Raw genomic sequence first — 12,097 nt, 5'->3', positions numbered from 1 at the left:
TCCTGGGTCTCTAATTGCGCTTGTAATATATACATCTTGGTTGTGTTCTGCAAGTCACTGAGACTCTGTTCATTTCTTTAACTTTGTTTTCCCTTTGTGTGCCAGAGTTGCCTACTTTCTATTGCTATGTTTCTAAATTTACTGATTTTTACTTCTATAATGTCTAACATGTTAATCCCATTTATTGAAATACTATTTCTTATATATTTTAATCTTCATTGTATAGGTTTCATTTTGTAATTTTTTATATTTTTATTTGCCTTCTCATGATATTCACATTTTGTTTTAAATCCTTTAGTATGTGCTTAAAGTAGGTATTTTAATATCTTTGCTAATTCCATCATCAATGTAATTTCTGGGACTATTTCTATCGCTTGATTTTCCTTCTGGTAATGTCTCATCTTTTACCACTTGGACATATGTGTAAAATTTTTTTACCAGATGCTGAACTTTGTGTACCTAAGGCGTAGAGTACTGGAGTTTTACTCTTAAAGAAGTATTGCCCTTTTCCGGGCAGGCAGCTAAGTTACTTGTGGCTCAGGTTGAGTCTTGTTTTTAATCTTTAGGGCAAGTGCAAAATAGCCTCTACTTTATGAATAATTCAGTCTCATTTTTAAGATGTGACCCCTCTGGGGTGTCTATTTAATTTCTTGTGCATTCAGCAAGGTATCGCCACTCTGGCTTGTAAAGACTGGGACAATTCCTGGCTCTGTGTGAGCTCTAGCGATCCAGCCTCCTTAGTAATTATCCTTTCCCTGGATTATTTGAATTCTCTCCTACTCATGCTCAAACCCGCATTCAGTCCAATACTCAAGGGAGCTCGCACGCCAACTCCTGGGACTCTTTTTCTGCATGGATGCTGCTTGCGCCTTACGCTGTACTTCAAATTCCCGCTGCCTTGGCCTCCTAAACCCTGATTTCTGTCTTCTTAAATTGACAATATGGCCAAGCTCTGTGTTCTCTCTCACTGGACAGCAACCAGAAAATTGCCTCCAGGCACAAAGCCTGAGTGATTTTAGGGTTCACCTTGTTTGTTTCCATTCACTTCCCTGCACTCAAGGTCATGTGCTGTTCTTCAATGTCTGAACACAATTATTTCATATATTGTGTCAAGTTTTCTCTTTGTTTACAGCACAGGGCAAAGTCTGCACGGACCCTGTGGCTCCATCATGGCTAGAAGCAGAAGTCTCTGCCCAGCACATTAAACATTATCAAAGTCAAAAATTAAAATGCAAATATTGCCATCCCTTAAAGTCACACAAACTCTAGCTTTTGTGAAAATAAAATTATCTTTTCTCAGATCAGGTAGAAATTTATACAAATATTTTAGAGTTACATAAAATATATCAAATGACAGCATATTTTTAGAAAATGTAAAAGGTTTTCTTTTTCTTCTTTTACTTTTAAATAACTTTAGAAAGTAAAATTACATGAAGTCTTTTTGAAAAAGTCATACCTACACTCAGAATAAGTATGGGAAATTAACATTGCAAATGATAAATTTTTCTAAGTGATATGAGAAAAGTGAATAAATGAATATTGCCTTTTTATCTTAATCAGTATAAAAAATACAGTAAGAGCCATCACAAAATACTGCATATCTCTTCCATCAGTGCTACCTTTTCCTCTCACTATAAAATTAGTACTATTAATTAGACAAATCCAAAAGATGATAATGCTGAACAAACTTATTTACACAGGATGACTGGTAAAGGTAGAGTCTGTGAGTAGCTGGCACAAGGAAAGCATTTAAAATTAGGGATTGAATAACTGAGTAAATAAGTAAATAAATGAGTAGCTTACACCTTTAATAAGTGATGAAAAATGGAACTTCTTAGATGAAGTTTTTATTACTCCTTTATTCAGCTACCAAGTATGTGTAACTTTGTCAAATAATGTCCATAATATGGAATTCTCTATTTTCTACCTTTCAGCCATGCTCTAGACTGAGGTTTTATAACTTTACCCCTAAATTCTGGCCCTCATCTCCTACTCTAGAGTAACATATATAGAGTAACATAACATAGGCCAAGATCATCCGAGTGGCCTGTGGGCTCCTCAAGAAAAGAGAAGCCCTCAAGGCACAGAACTGAACCAAGAACACACAGTAGGCAGCAATGAAAGTGTCAAATTGAATCTTTTTAAAAAATATAGTTATGCCAGTTAAGGAATTTTCGTGCCTCCCTCTTCCAATACTTTTGAAATATAAGCTCTTCAGTCAGACATTCACTTTGCCTTGGTCCCTGTTTCTGCATCTAGCTCTTCTGTTATTAATTTCTTACATAAGTTCCCCCAGTGAGGGAGGCCGTTCTCTGTGCCATCCCCCCGTATGTCCTCCTTAATGTCCACACCACTCTGACTGCTTTATTGTTTCGGAGGGAGATTTCAAGTAGAGCACGTACATTATCAGCTTTGTTCTTCATCTGACTTGCTTTTCATAAGGGTTATTCTGGCTGCTGTATGGAGACTATACTTTAAGGACGTAAAGAGAGAGAGAGGGAGAAAAGAGTGTTTGTGTGTCTGTGTGTCTACGTGTGTGTGTGAGTGTGTATATGTGTAAGTGCGTGTGTTTGAACCACTGGCTCTAACATAGAGCCATATAGTAAACAAGTATATTTTAATAAAAGAAGGAATATTACCTTCCATTTCAAATGTCATCTTTCCTTCGTCTATGCCGTTACTTCCAAGAGCAGACACATCAAAAGTTCCAGTAAGTATTTCTAAACCGGTAAACCCTTTGAAACACTGTCTCACATAGAATTCTCTAATAATTAAAATACAGTTGGCATTCTGTTACCACAGGTTAGTTTTTGTCCTCTGTTTCACATCTATACGATAGATATGTTTCATGCAGGTATAGTTTTTAAAAAATTCTTAAGTTATTGTGTCTAGTTTATGTTTTAATCTCCCCGAATCAGGAATATTGTTCATTATTTTTATATCAGTTGTACTCACTGATACTTCTTTCATGTAGTATATACTCAATAACTGAATAAAGCGTTTTTAGTTTTTTTGCCACAGGAAAACACTTCTGATGGCAGCTCCAAGTTGTGACAAAAGTCTTGATGCTTCACGAAAACTGCCTGCGAAGGACCAAGGCTCCCTGGGGCCGGGGCTCCGGGGCTCTGCCCGCGTCCCGCTGAGTCTGGGGGACCTGCGGCTGCCACCAGCGCTCTGGCTCCGTGACATGGGCACCGCAGGCGTCCCGAGTATTTGTGCAGTTGGCGATCAAGTGTTCACTTTATCACTAAGTTTCTGAAGTGATTTGTAATGGATTTTTTAAATTTAGGTGTTAGTTAGAAAAAGGAGGAAAGAAAACAGCATCAAGAGGATATAATGAAGGAACAGTAACTGTAAGTCAAAGGAAACAGGAAAACTCTCCTTCAGAAGGGAAAAACCTGGGAGACTGAGCAGGATAAAGACACTGGGCCCCCCTAATTCAGGCCGCAGGAGAGGGTGGCCCTGCCTCCGGGTCCCCACCGCCCCCTGAGCGCTTGGACAGCGGTCAGCTCTGACGGCCGTATGTCTTGCTCTGCCCACTCCATGGGCTCCTCAGAAGAAGGGGCTGTGTTTAAGCTTCCTTTGCATTCATGGTGCTCGCTTAGTTCTGTGAACATATTAATTACTCAGTAATGAATACAAAAGAAAAGAGGGAAATAATATAGAATATGACATAAAGAGAAGAAATGGAAATAAATAATTCAAAGAGAATAAAAAATAAGAGGTAACTGAAGAGAGTCTTGTAAGAACTAAATAAAAATATCAATTTAGGGAAATCTTACATTGTCATTTATTATAAGAAAAATGTAATAAAATGGTACGGGAATACAAAATGATCACGAGTGTAGACACATACTGAAGCAACTGTGTGTCAGGAGTTCTGTACAGAATGACACAGAGTCACCCTCCATGGGGTGAAGTTAATTATGTGCATTTTTGGCTGTGGTGTCTTCCCATCCTTCCACGCCTCGCTTCCCTTTTCCCCTCACTCCTGCTCCTCTGGGATTCTACCTCCCAATAATGCGCCAGCCCTTAAGTGTTGGCTTTAAGTGTCCAAGGGAACCTGAGCTAAGTACCTGCCAATTGCCTTCTGCGCAGGGTTGGCAAATGCAAGGCCCTAATGGGACACGGAAGAGAAGGAGGGAGAAGCCAAGGTGTCCTCTCCCTCCTCACTTCAGAGGGCTTCTCGGGGAGTAGCTGAGGTGTCTCCCTGTGTCCCTCTGGCCCGGAGGCAAGAATGAGCCTTGCTGTTGCTCATCTCTGAGTTGCCTCCATGCCCCCTCTTACTTTTATAGTCAGTTCTTATATTAAATTCCTTCCATCGAGCCACCTGGCATGGGCTCTTTTTTCCTGACTGGACACTTACTAATATAACACTCAACAATGCAAAGTTTGATTTCATTTACCTGCATTTGGGGTATAGCTAAAATCAACTTCTGCTTCTATAAGATATTTTATTTAGTTTCTAAAAATCAGTAACACAAGAAAACTGGAATTTTAACTGCTTCAGAGGCAATTACCATAAGAAAGTTCTATGAGCTGTCATAAAAGAAGTCAAGTGATTATTTCAGCATTTTAAATGGTATTGGAGATTTAAAATGAATACTCCTTTCCCAAGGTTATGTTTCACAGTTAACACAAGTCCAAGTCCTACAATTACCGTGTAAAATGCCTGTCTCCCATCTTTGCAGTGGCTACCACGAACCTGACTCTGAGCATCCTGGGCTTAGTAGGTGGCAAATTGATGGTGTAAGAAGATAAGTGCTATTATGTGGAAAATGAGATTCAGATTTTGTTTGTTTCTGTACCTCCCATGGTGCTTAAGGGAAAGAAGCACACATCTCCCCCCCACAATCCAGGTGCTACTTTCCTCCTGCAGGGTACACAGTACTTCTTGAATTGGCCCCCAAAAGATTTGCATTTAGAGCAAATGCTCTGTAACAGCTCAGCAGTGATTTGTGAAACCACCTTGGATAACACTGCATGGGCGTAATGCAAACGTAATGCCAGGAATACTTTGTGTCTCAGCACAGATATACACTGCTGGCCTTCCCTCTGAACTTGGGGGGGGAGGCCTTTTTTCGGGAATGCACATACAGTCTGTGAGCCCCCATTCACGGCCTGCCAGCAACCAGAGGAACAGGAGGGAACTGTGAAAGGGAGCTGGAGGGCCGTGAATCTTGGGAATAATCTGTTTGCTCTTGCCAGGGATTTTTTTTCCCCCCTTATACTCTGAAATACTCAACTTTGTAGTTCCATAAACTGATTCACAGCAGTTGTCTTCACTATAGACTCAATGCTATCACCCACACAGGACAGAGGACCTGCGCCAAACATGTGACACTCTTTGGGTCCCAGACGCCCATGAGCTCTGGGCTTCCGTGTCGCCTTCATCATATGACTCTAGGTCTCAGATGTCCCGTTTTCCCCACCATCCGGAAAAGATGATGAACACAGAATCCAGTTGTCTGGCATCTCTGGCAACAGGGAAAGGGAAGTTTGGGGGCCTCTGGATTTCAGAAGGTGTGCTCCTACATACCACCTGACAGTCTCATGTGAAAGAATTTCATCAGGACAAGAATCAGATTCTTGGGGAGAAGCAGTAAGACACTCAGTTCATACACAGCGGCTTGGCTGGAGCTGTGCTCACACAACTGAAACACTGGGGCACTGAGTGGAAATTATGGGTGTGTTTAAGCCTCTTGAATACCCCACACCACGTGAGCCTTATGGGACCCCTCGCCCAAATCTTTCCATGATCCAGGTTAAGGATTAAGGTGGGTGTGGCAGGTGGCCTCTAGCACCCTGTCACAGCACTGGAACGGAGCTAAGTCTGATTGGGGAGCTGTCATGAGAATTATTAAGTACTTTTATCATCACATCTGCAGAGAAGGCGCAAGATACTGAAAGTTTGGGTGGATTGGCTCAGAGTTTGTTTCATCTTCGAAGTGGCTGCTGTCACTGAAACGTTGAGTCCATCAGGACAGCTTTTCTCAGCTGCCAAAAGATGCTGCGCATGGCCAGTCTCCACCTTCTTTGAACAGGAGAGATGAGGCTTTTCCTGTTTCCACACCAACACTTCTGTACAAGACTAGACTCTTGCCCTAAGACGCCTAAGTGTACTTCACCCCCGCGTGGGTGGTTCCACAGCTCCCACAAAGGGCACAGCAGCATGGCCATGGCTCATGGTAAGAGGGCCGGAGCCACACACAGCACCTACTCCAGCTCCAGCTGTGCTGGGTGACATTTACCTGACAGCCTGTCTGCTGCCAGAGATGAATCACAGAAAATTAGAGAGGGGAAGACCTGCTCGGTCATTTAATCTATACCCTTTCCAGCTCACAATCACTCCCCTACACTCCGCTTCCTGGTGCACCATCCGGTTGGGTTTTAAATAGCGTGGGGTACAGAGAGTGCTGTCTCTGTGTTTTCTTCGCTGAGAATTCTCTAGCACATCCAGCTAAATGCTCAATATTTGATGTTTATTTACTCTAGTTTTAGGTATACAGTAATATCACGGTTACTCACAAGCTGGGGGGAAAAAGCATCTGAGAATAATTAGAAAGTGTGGGCTCTCTCTGGGCTAGAAAATACCAATTTCAGGAAAATCAAAGAACTTGGTGGAGAAACAATAAACAGGGCTTCTCTGCTCCCCCGTTCTCTTTATTTTAGTTACATGCTTATTTAGCATTGCCCAGCTTCTGCTTTCTTTAACAATAGCTGGAACTATGACAAAGCAGTATCACTGGCTTGGTTTCCACGTTTACATCATTTCAATTTTTAAATCGATTATGCATTTCCCCCTACTTTCTATATTGTATTTAAAACCCTGCGTCATTGTCCTGGTTCAATGAAAGATCGTGACAAATATTTAAATGGTTTTCCCATTCCATTTCCTAATCTCCCTTTGTCTTTTCCACTTTAGCTAACCACAAGCCTGGACCATAACAGTAAGCCTGGCCCATCTTCCCTGGACAGCCTTGTCCAAGACACATGGCTGTGTATTTTTATTTGAATAATACATGAACCCCGCCTGAGAACTCGCCGGTGGCTGGCTTACCTTAATTTGGCCCTTCAGGCAAGGCTCGCTGCACACGGACCGGACCATCCCGCTCTTGTTCATCTGGATCTTGTAGTCATCGATGTTCAGGACCCCCTCGTGCCAGGTTCCCACGTGCACGTAGTCATAGCGGTTGGCTTCAGTGTACTGCAGATTCATGATATCATACCTGCAAAGAAAGCAACATGTGTGTCTTGGGGAATGTGGACATAATGTAGAAAGCAAAGAAATTTGGCAAATCTATACCAGTCGAGAGAAGGGTGGTAAAAGCTGATATCATCCTGTGTCCTAACACCAGCTGCTGTTGATAGTTTAGTTTATTCGAAACCTTTCCTCTGCTTTTCCAAGACGTGTATCCCACTCTCCGTTTCTGTGTATCATCCATACTTGCTAAAGAACATAGCACTCTTAGGGTCTCTCTATGCTTATTTTGAAAATAATAATTCTGTGTGCCTGCGTGTGCGGGGTTGGTCATCTCTGCCAAGTCAATATTCACTAAGTTACTGTTGGAACAAGTAACAGGTCCTGAGAACATTAACTCCTTGACTGGATTAGTTCTGTTCCAGTTTTCTTTTTTTACATTCAGCTGCCATTTTCATTTCACTGGATTGAAAGAGGTGAATTTTATCCAGTTTGGAGCCTATTTTAGGTGTTGCTAGAGCAAGGAATCTGAGAAATGCATCTTTAATTAGCAAGGATGTTGGGGATTTAACATCTTGAGCATTGACATTTAAACCGGTCTCTTCCCTGGTTAGGACAAACAGTTCTGAATCTAAATAATCGACGTCAGTGATTTCAGTAATTTCAAATGCTACACAACAGCACAATCTGCATTTAGACATCGTGACTGCGGCCTGAGTGTGTTCTGGGGGCCAGACCTCATCATTTTCCACTGTGGGCAGTGGAGAGCATCCCCCAGGGCAATGGAAACAAGACAGGACTTGGCATCAAAATGTGTAAAGTGGAACATTTTTCTAACATTTTAACAGTAGGTTAAACTACTTAGGAATGTTACTAAGCTACTGAAGGATCATGGGCTTCTTGTGGGGATTTATTACCATAAGGAATGTAAAAAAACTATTTCTCAATTGGGGCAAAGGCATATAGGTAGGGCAATATCAATAAATCATTCATACGTGTATTTCTGTGAATGGCCTGCAATACTCTGGTTATTTCCACCACAAGAAAACCAGAGAACATCTCTGTGTTGGCACAACCATTTACTTCTCAGCACTGAAAATTTTCTGGCATCCTTCAGTCTTCTCCGCATGTTGCTATTGACTCCAGGTAAATTATAACTCATGTGGCAGTTTCTGGAAACAAAGGCCTGGCTCTCCCTTACTGATTGCAAAGTGGGGTTGTTTTCTGCAGTATCTGCGATGGGCTTTCACCCTCTTTGCTAGGATGCAAGAGGCACTGTCTCTCGCTCTTTGCCCTTGACCCAAATAGATGGCAATTAACCAACATGTTTCTCTTCTTCAGCTCTCTTTCTCCTCCCCAAATGCTCCTACCTAATCCATCCTGGATTTTGTTCTAAACAGGATGCAGACTCAGAATCCTCCTCAGCCCAGCACTCCAGGAAGCTACTAGTAACTAATCAACCTTAGCTGGTAGCTGAAACCTACTGGTTGTATCTGGCTTAGTTCTTTATCTGGACAACTAATTTCCTTTATTGGCTTTTCTGCCTGCTCTTAATGTGCAAATGCATTTTTGTCATCCACAGGGTAGCTAGTGGCTTTTCCACACCCAGATTCTGGCAATTTCTATAAACAGCAGTCCCCTAATGGGAAAGGAGAGACTCAGAGAGTGGAGGAAGCATTTCCCCCCTACTTTTCTAGGTGAACAAAACTTACCTAGAGTTTCATCTCTTGGCTGTTCTGACTTTTGCTACCAGAGGTTTCTTACGCTGAGACACATCAGAATGTTCTTCAGAGCAGCTAAGTGATATCCATGCGGGTATTAACTGCTGGCTGATGGCTCACACTCACTCTGCTGATTGATGGTACTAATCTACACCTCCAATATTTTTCCATTTTAAACTCATGGTTATAGCACCTGCTGTGAATGTTTGCTAGGAATAGTTTCCTTTTTCGTTTCCTTTAATTTTTATGTTTTACTCCATATTACAGTGTTAAATCTCCTCATGTACTTTCCCATGAAGGCTTAAATGCAATGCTAGCTTTAGAATACCTTTTTCCTATAAATTAGTTTCCTAGGACTTTTATTTCAACTTCCTCATTAGCTCTTCGAAGAGGAGAAATCAGTTCACACTTCATTAGCATGCAGAAACTGAAAAGCTCACAATATTTTGGCATGAAAACACTTTTTTTTTAAAGACCCAAAGCGGGGGGGGGGGGGAATACTGAAGGATACCAAGGGCCTCCTACTAAAAAGAGGCCTCCCCTTTGCTGTGTGTGCTAATGAGCACTGCTCTTTCCTCCTGACCCCAGTCCCTTCCAGGCACGCTGGCATTTATTTGGAATATCCTCATGCTGTAAATCACAACTTTACAACATCCTCTCAATGCATCCATTTTGTGTTACAAGGTGATTAACTAAAATAATGACAGGAGGACCCAGAAGCTTGGATGGCGTTATGACAGGAGACAGGAGCAGCGGGAGGTGGTTGAAACAGAATCGATCGCAGATGAAGGTGACCAGTTACAAGCATGAGGAAAGAATCCTTGAGAAGAGACCCAGGGGGAAAGCTCATGATTTAAATATGTAATTAAAGATGGAGAAGAAACAAGCTAAACTTGTGTGCCAATATTTTGGATAACTTAGAAGTAGAGAGAGGAAAAGGAAACTCGTATTTATGGAGTGTCTAAAATGCATCTGGCTCTGTGCCGGGCACATGGTGTATGTTATCGCATCATGAAAAGAGGTTTCCATTCCAAATCCAATCCTTTACAGAGCCCAGTTTCCAGTGGAACCAGCACTATAACCATGGGGTTTAAAGGGGAGAGTGGTGTTCTGAATCTCAGACCCACTGGTTCCTCCTGGTATTGCTCCCTACGGTGCCCAGGCCCTCCATCCTTCCACCCATCTCACTCACAGGTTTAGATAAACCTGCTCCCCCCTAATGGAAACTTGGAAGGAAGCTAATACAGTCATTGTTTAATTGCTGACGATTACTTATATAAATTATCTTTCCTGGAGCTGTTGGATTTTAACAGGGAGAATCCACTTAGGCCCCGCAAGGCACTCTCTAAATGTAGAGCTTTAAGCTTACATGCAAAGCTGTGAAGAATTACTCAGGGTATCTTACAGTAGTCTCTCCCAAATCGTCTCTCACAGTTTCCTTTGAAATGACATTGAGAATATCGCCAGCAGCCTTGCCTAATTTTAGGCTTAGCTAAAAGGCAGAGCAATGTGGCAAAAAGATGACAAGCCTCAGGTTCAGGCTGCACTGCCTCCACCAGCTCCCCTCGGCGCGATTCTAGGTAAGTTACCTTTTCTCGTTTCTCTGACACTCAGTTTTATCAGCTGTAAAAAAAGGATAATGGTATGCTTACAGCAGCGAGGGTTAAATGACTTGATGTTCCATTTTAATGCAGCATATGCTTTCCTAAAACCTCTCTGTCTGCAGAACCATCTACTGAACCATAACAGGCCTTACGAGGAAAAAATAAATAAAATTGTGGGCATACTGTGCGGCAGCCAAGCTGAGGGCCTTTCCTTTTCTTGTTGCAAGTTTTAATCCTATTTCACTATTCTGATTACTCTTTGTCTAGGAAAATTCATGTGAACAAGCATAACTGTTCTTTATACTGACATCGTTCTCTAGGTACCAATGAAATAGGAGCTAACTGGTGCAATAAAACAAGTGCTGCAGAACACACTAAATATAAAATGACTTGGGGGAAAATATATGTATCGGGTAGGTTTAACTTTCCTTTGCTTCTTGATTAATTCTTTGGAAGCCATAGAGACTCAACAGCAGAAAGAAGATTCTTTATTTTTCTAAGAAGGACATGAGTCAGCCTGAGAAAAGGGGGTACATGTGTAGGGCTTCATTTTCTTTACGTATTAGGCTCTTTAAGCAGGTGTAATATTAAAATCGTTTACCACCAGTGTGGCCTTAGCACCGATTGATCAGAAAGCTGCTCTGGCCTGGAGCTGGCAGCGGCAGTGAGGGTCTTTCTGGTCAGGTGTAATCTCTTTCATTTCTTAGGCTTGCAGGCAGGTCCCCAGGTGTTCCAGACTGATGGCTGGGTAGGGGTGTAGTACTGGCAAGATGCAGGATTGTGCGTGTTTACAGTAAGTTTTGCAATGTTTTAAAGTGTAATTCCCACCTAATATTAGCCCCATCTCTTTAGCTTTCTAGTTCATGACACCCAGAAACCATGGAACCAAAGGGAGCCAGAGTTGCCACCTGTCTGGCTCAGAGGCTCACAGGTTATTCAGATACACACGGAAAAGACAGTTTTACCTTCCAGGAGCATCCCCTTTCTCATCAAACCACACCTCCTCGCCAGACACGCCGATGAACGTGGACTTGATGAGGAAGTCCAGGAGCTTGCTGCCGTCGATGGGCTTCATGGCATCGCAGAGGCCCACGTGGCCGGGGCAGAGGGCGTGGTGCATGTTCTGCAGTCCGTGTGCCATGGCGTAGATGGCGTTGATGACAAAGCCCATCTTGCTGTCCTGGACGTAGTTTTCTTCTAAGCTTTCATTGCCTGTAACATAAGAACAGACGGGCGCCAAGGTTGCATGATGGAGTCTGGGCCTGCAGGTGTAACTCTCCAGCGCTCTTCAAGGCTCTCAGAGGAAGGGAGAGCCAAGCTCACCTGCTCAAGCTTTGTGACTAGCTCCATCTGCAAACAGTTTATTCAATTTTATTTTCTAACTTCAATGATGGTTTCATATAAAACAGACTCTATAGAGGTGAAATTTTTGTAAAAAACAACCTTTCAAATACTGCAAGGAAATCCTTAAGAAGCAATGGGAATAGCTTTTATTACCTCTTGGTTCGTGGAGACTTATATTAAAATTCTCCCTACACCACAGTCCTGGAAAAACATTTTTGATAGCCTCT

General features: G+C 42.3%; 1 protein-coding gene across 3 annotated transcripts in view; it reads right to left on the bottom strand.

Annotated features, from left to right (window-relative positions):
• GRM1 (glutamate metabotropic receptor 1) overlaps window positions 1-12,097 on the bottom strand; it is a 258,781-nt gene that overhangs the window by 39,361 nt on the left and 207,323 nt on the right. For all 3 annotated transcript variants that reach the window (XM_087817195.1, XM_016223919.2, XM_016223920.2), the window contains exons 4-5: window positions 11,492-11,738; window positions 7,061-7,229 (exon numbers count right to left, since the gene is read on the bottom strand). In XM_087817195.1, coding sequence (XP_087673321.1) covers window positions 7,061-7,229; window positions 11,492-11,738 — 416 coding nt within the window. The remainder of the gene's footprint in view (window positions 1-7,060; window positions 7,230-11,491; window positions 11,739-12,097) is intronic.

Source organism: Miniopterus natalensis, chromosome 5 (genome assembly GCF_054644295.1).
Source record: "Miniopterus natalensis isolate mMinNat1 chromosome 5, mMinNat1.hap1, whole genome shotgun sequence".
Taxonomy (NCBI): domain Eukaryota; kingdom Metazoa; phylum Chordata; class Mammalia; order Chiroptera; family Miniopteridae; genus Miniopterus; species Miniopterus natalensis.
Note: the sequence above shows the minus strand (reverse complement) of the source record. Positions and strands in the feature narration are given on the sequence as shown.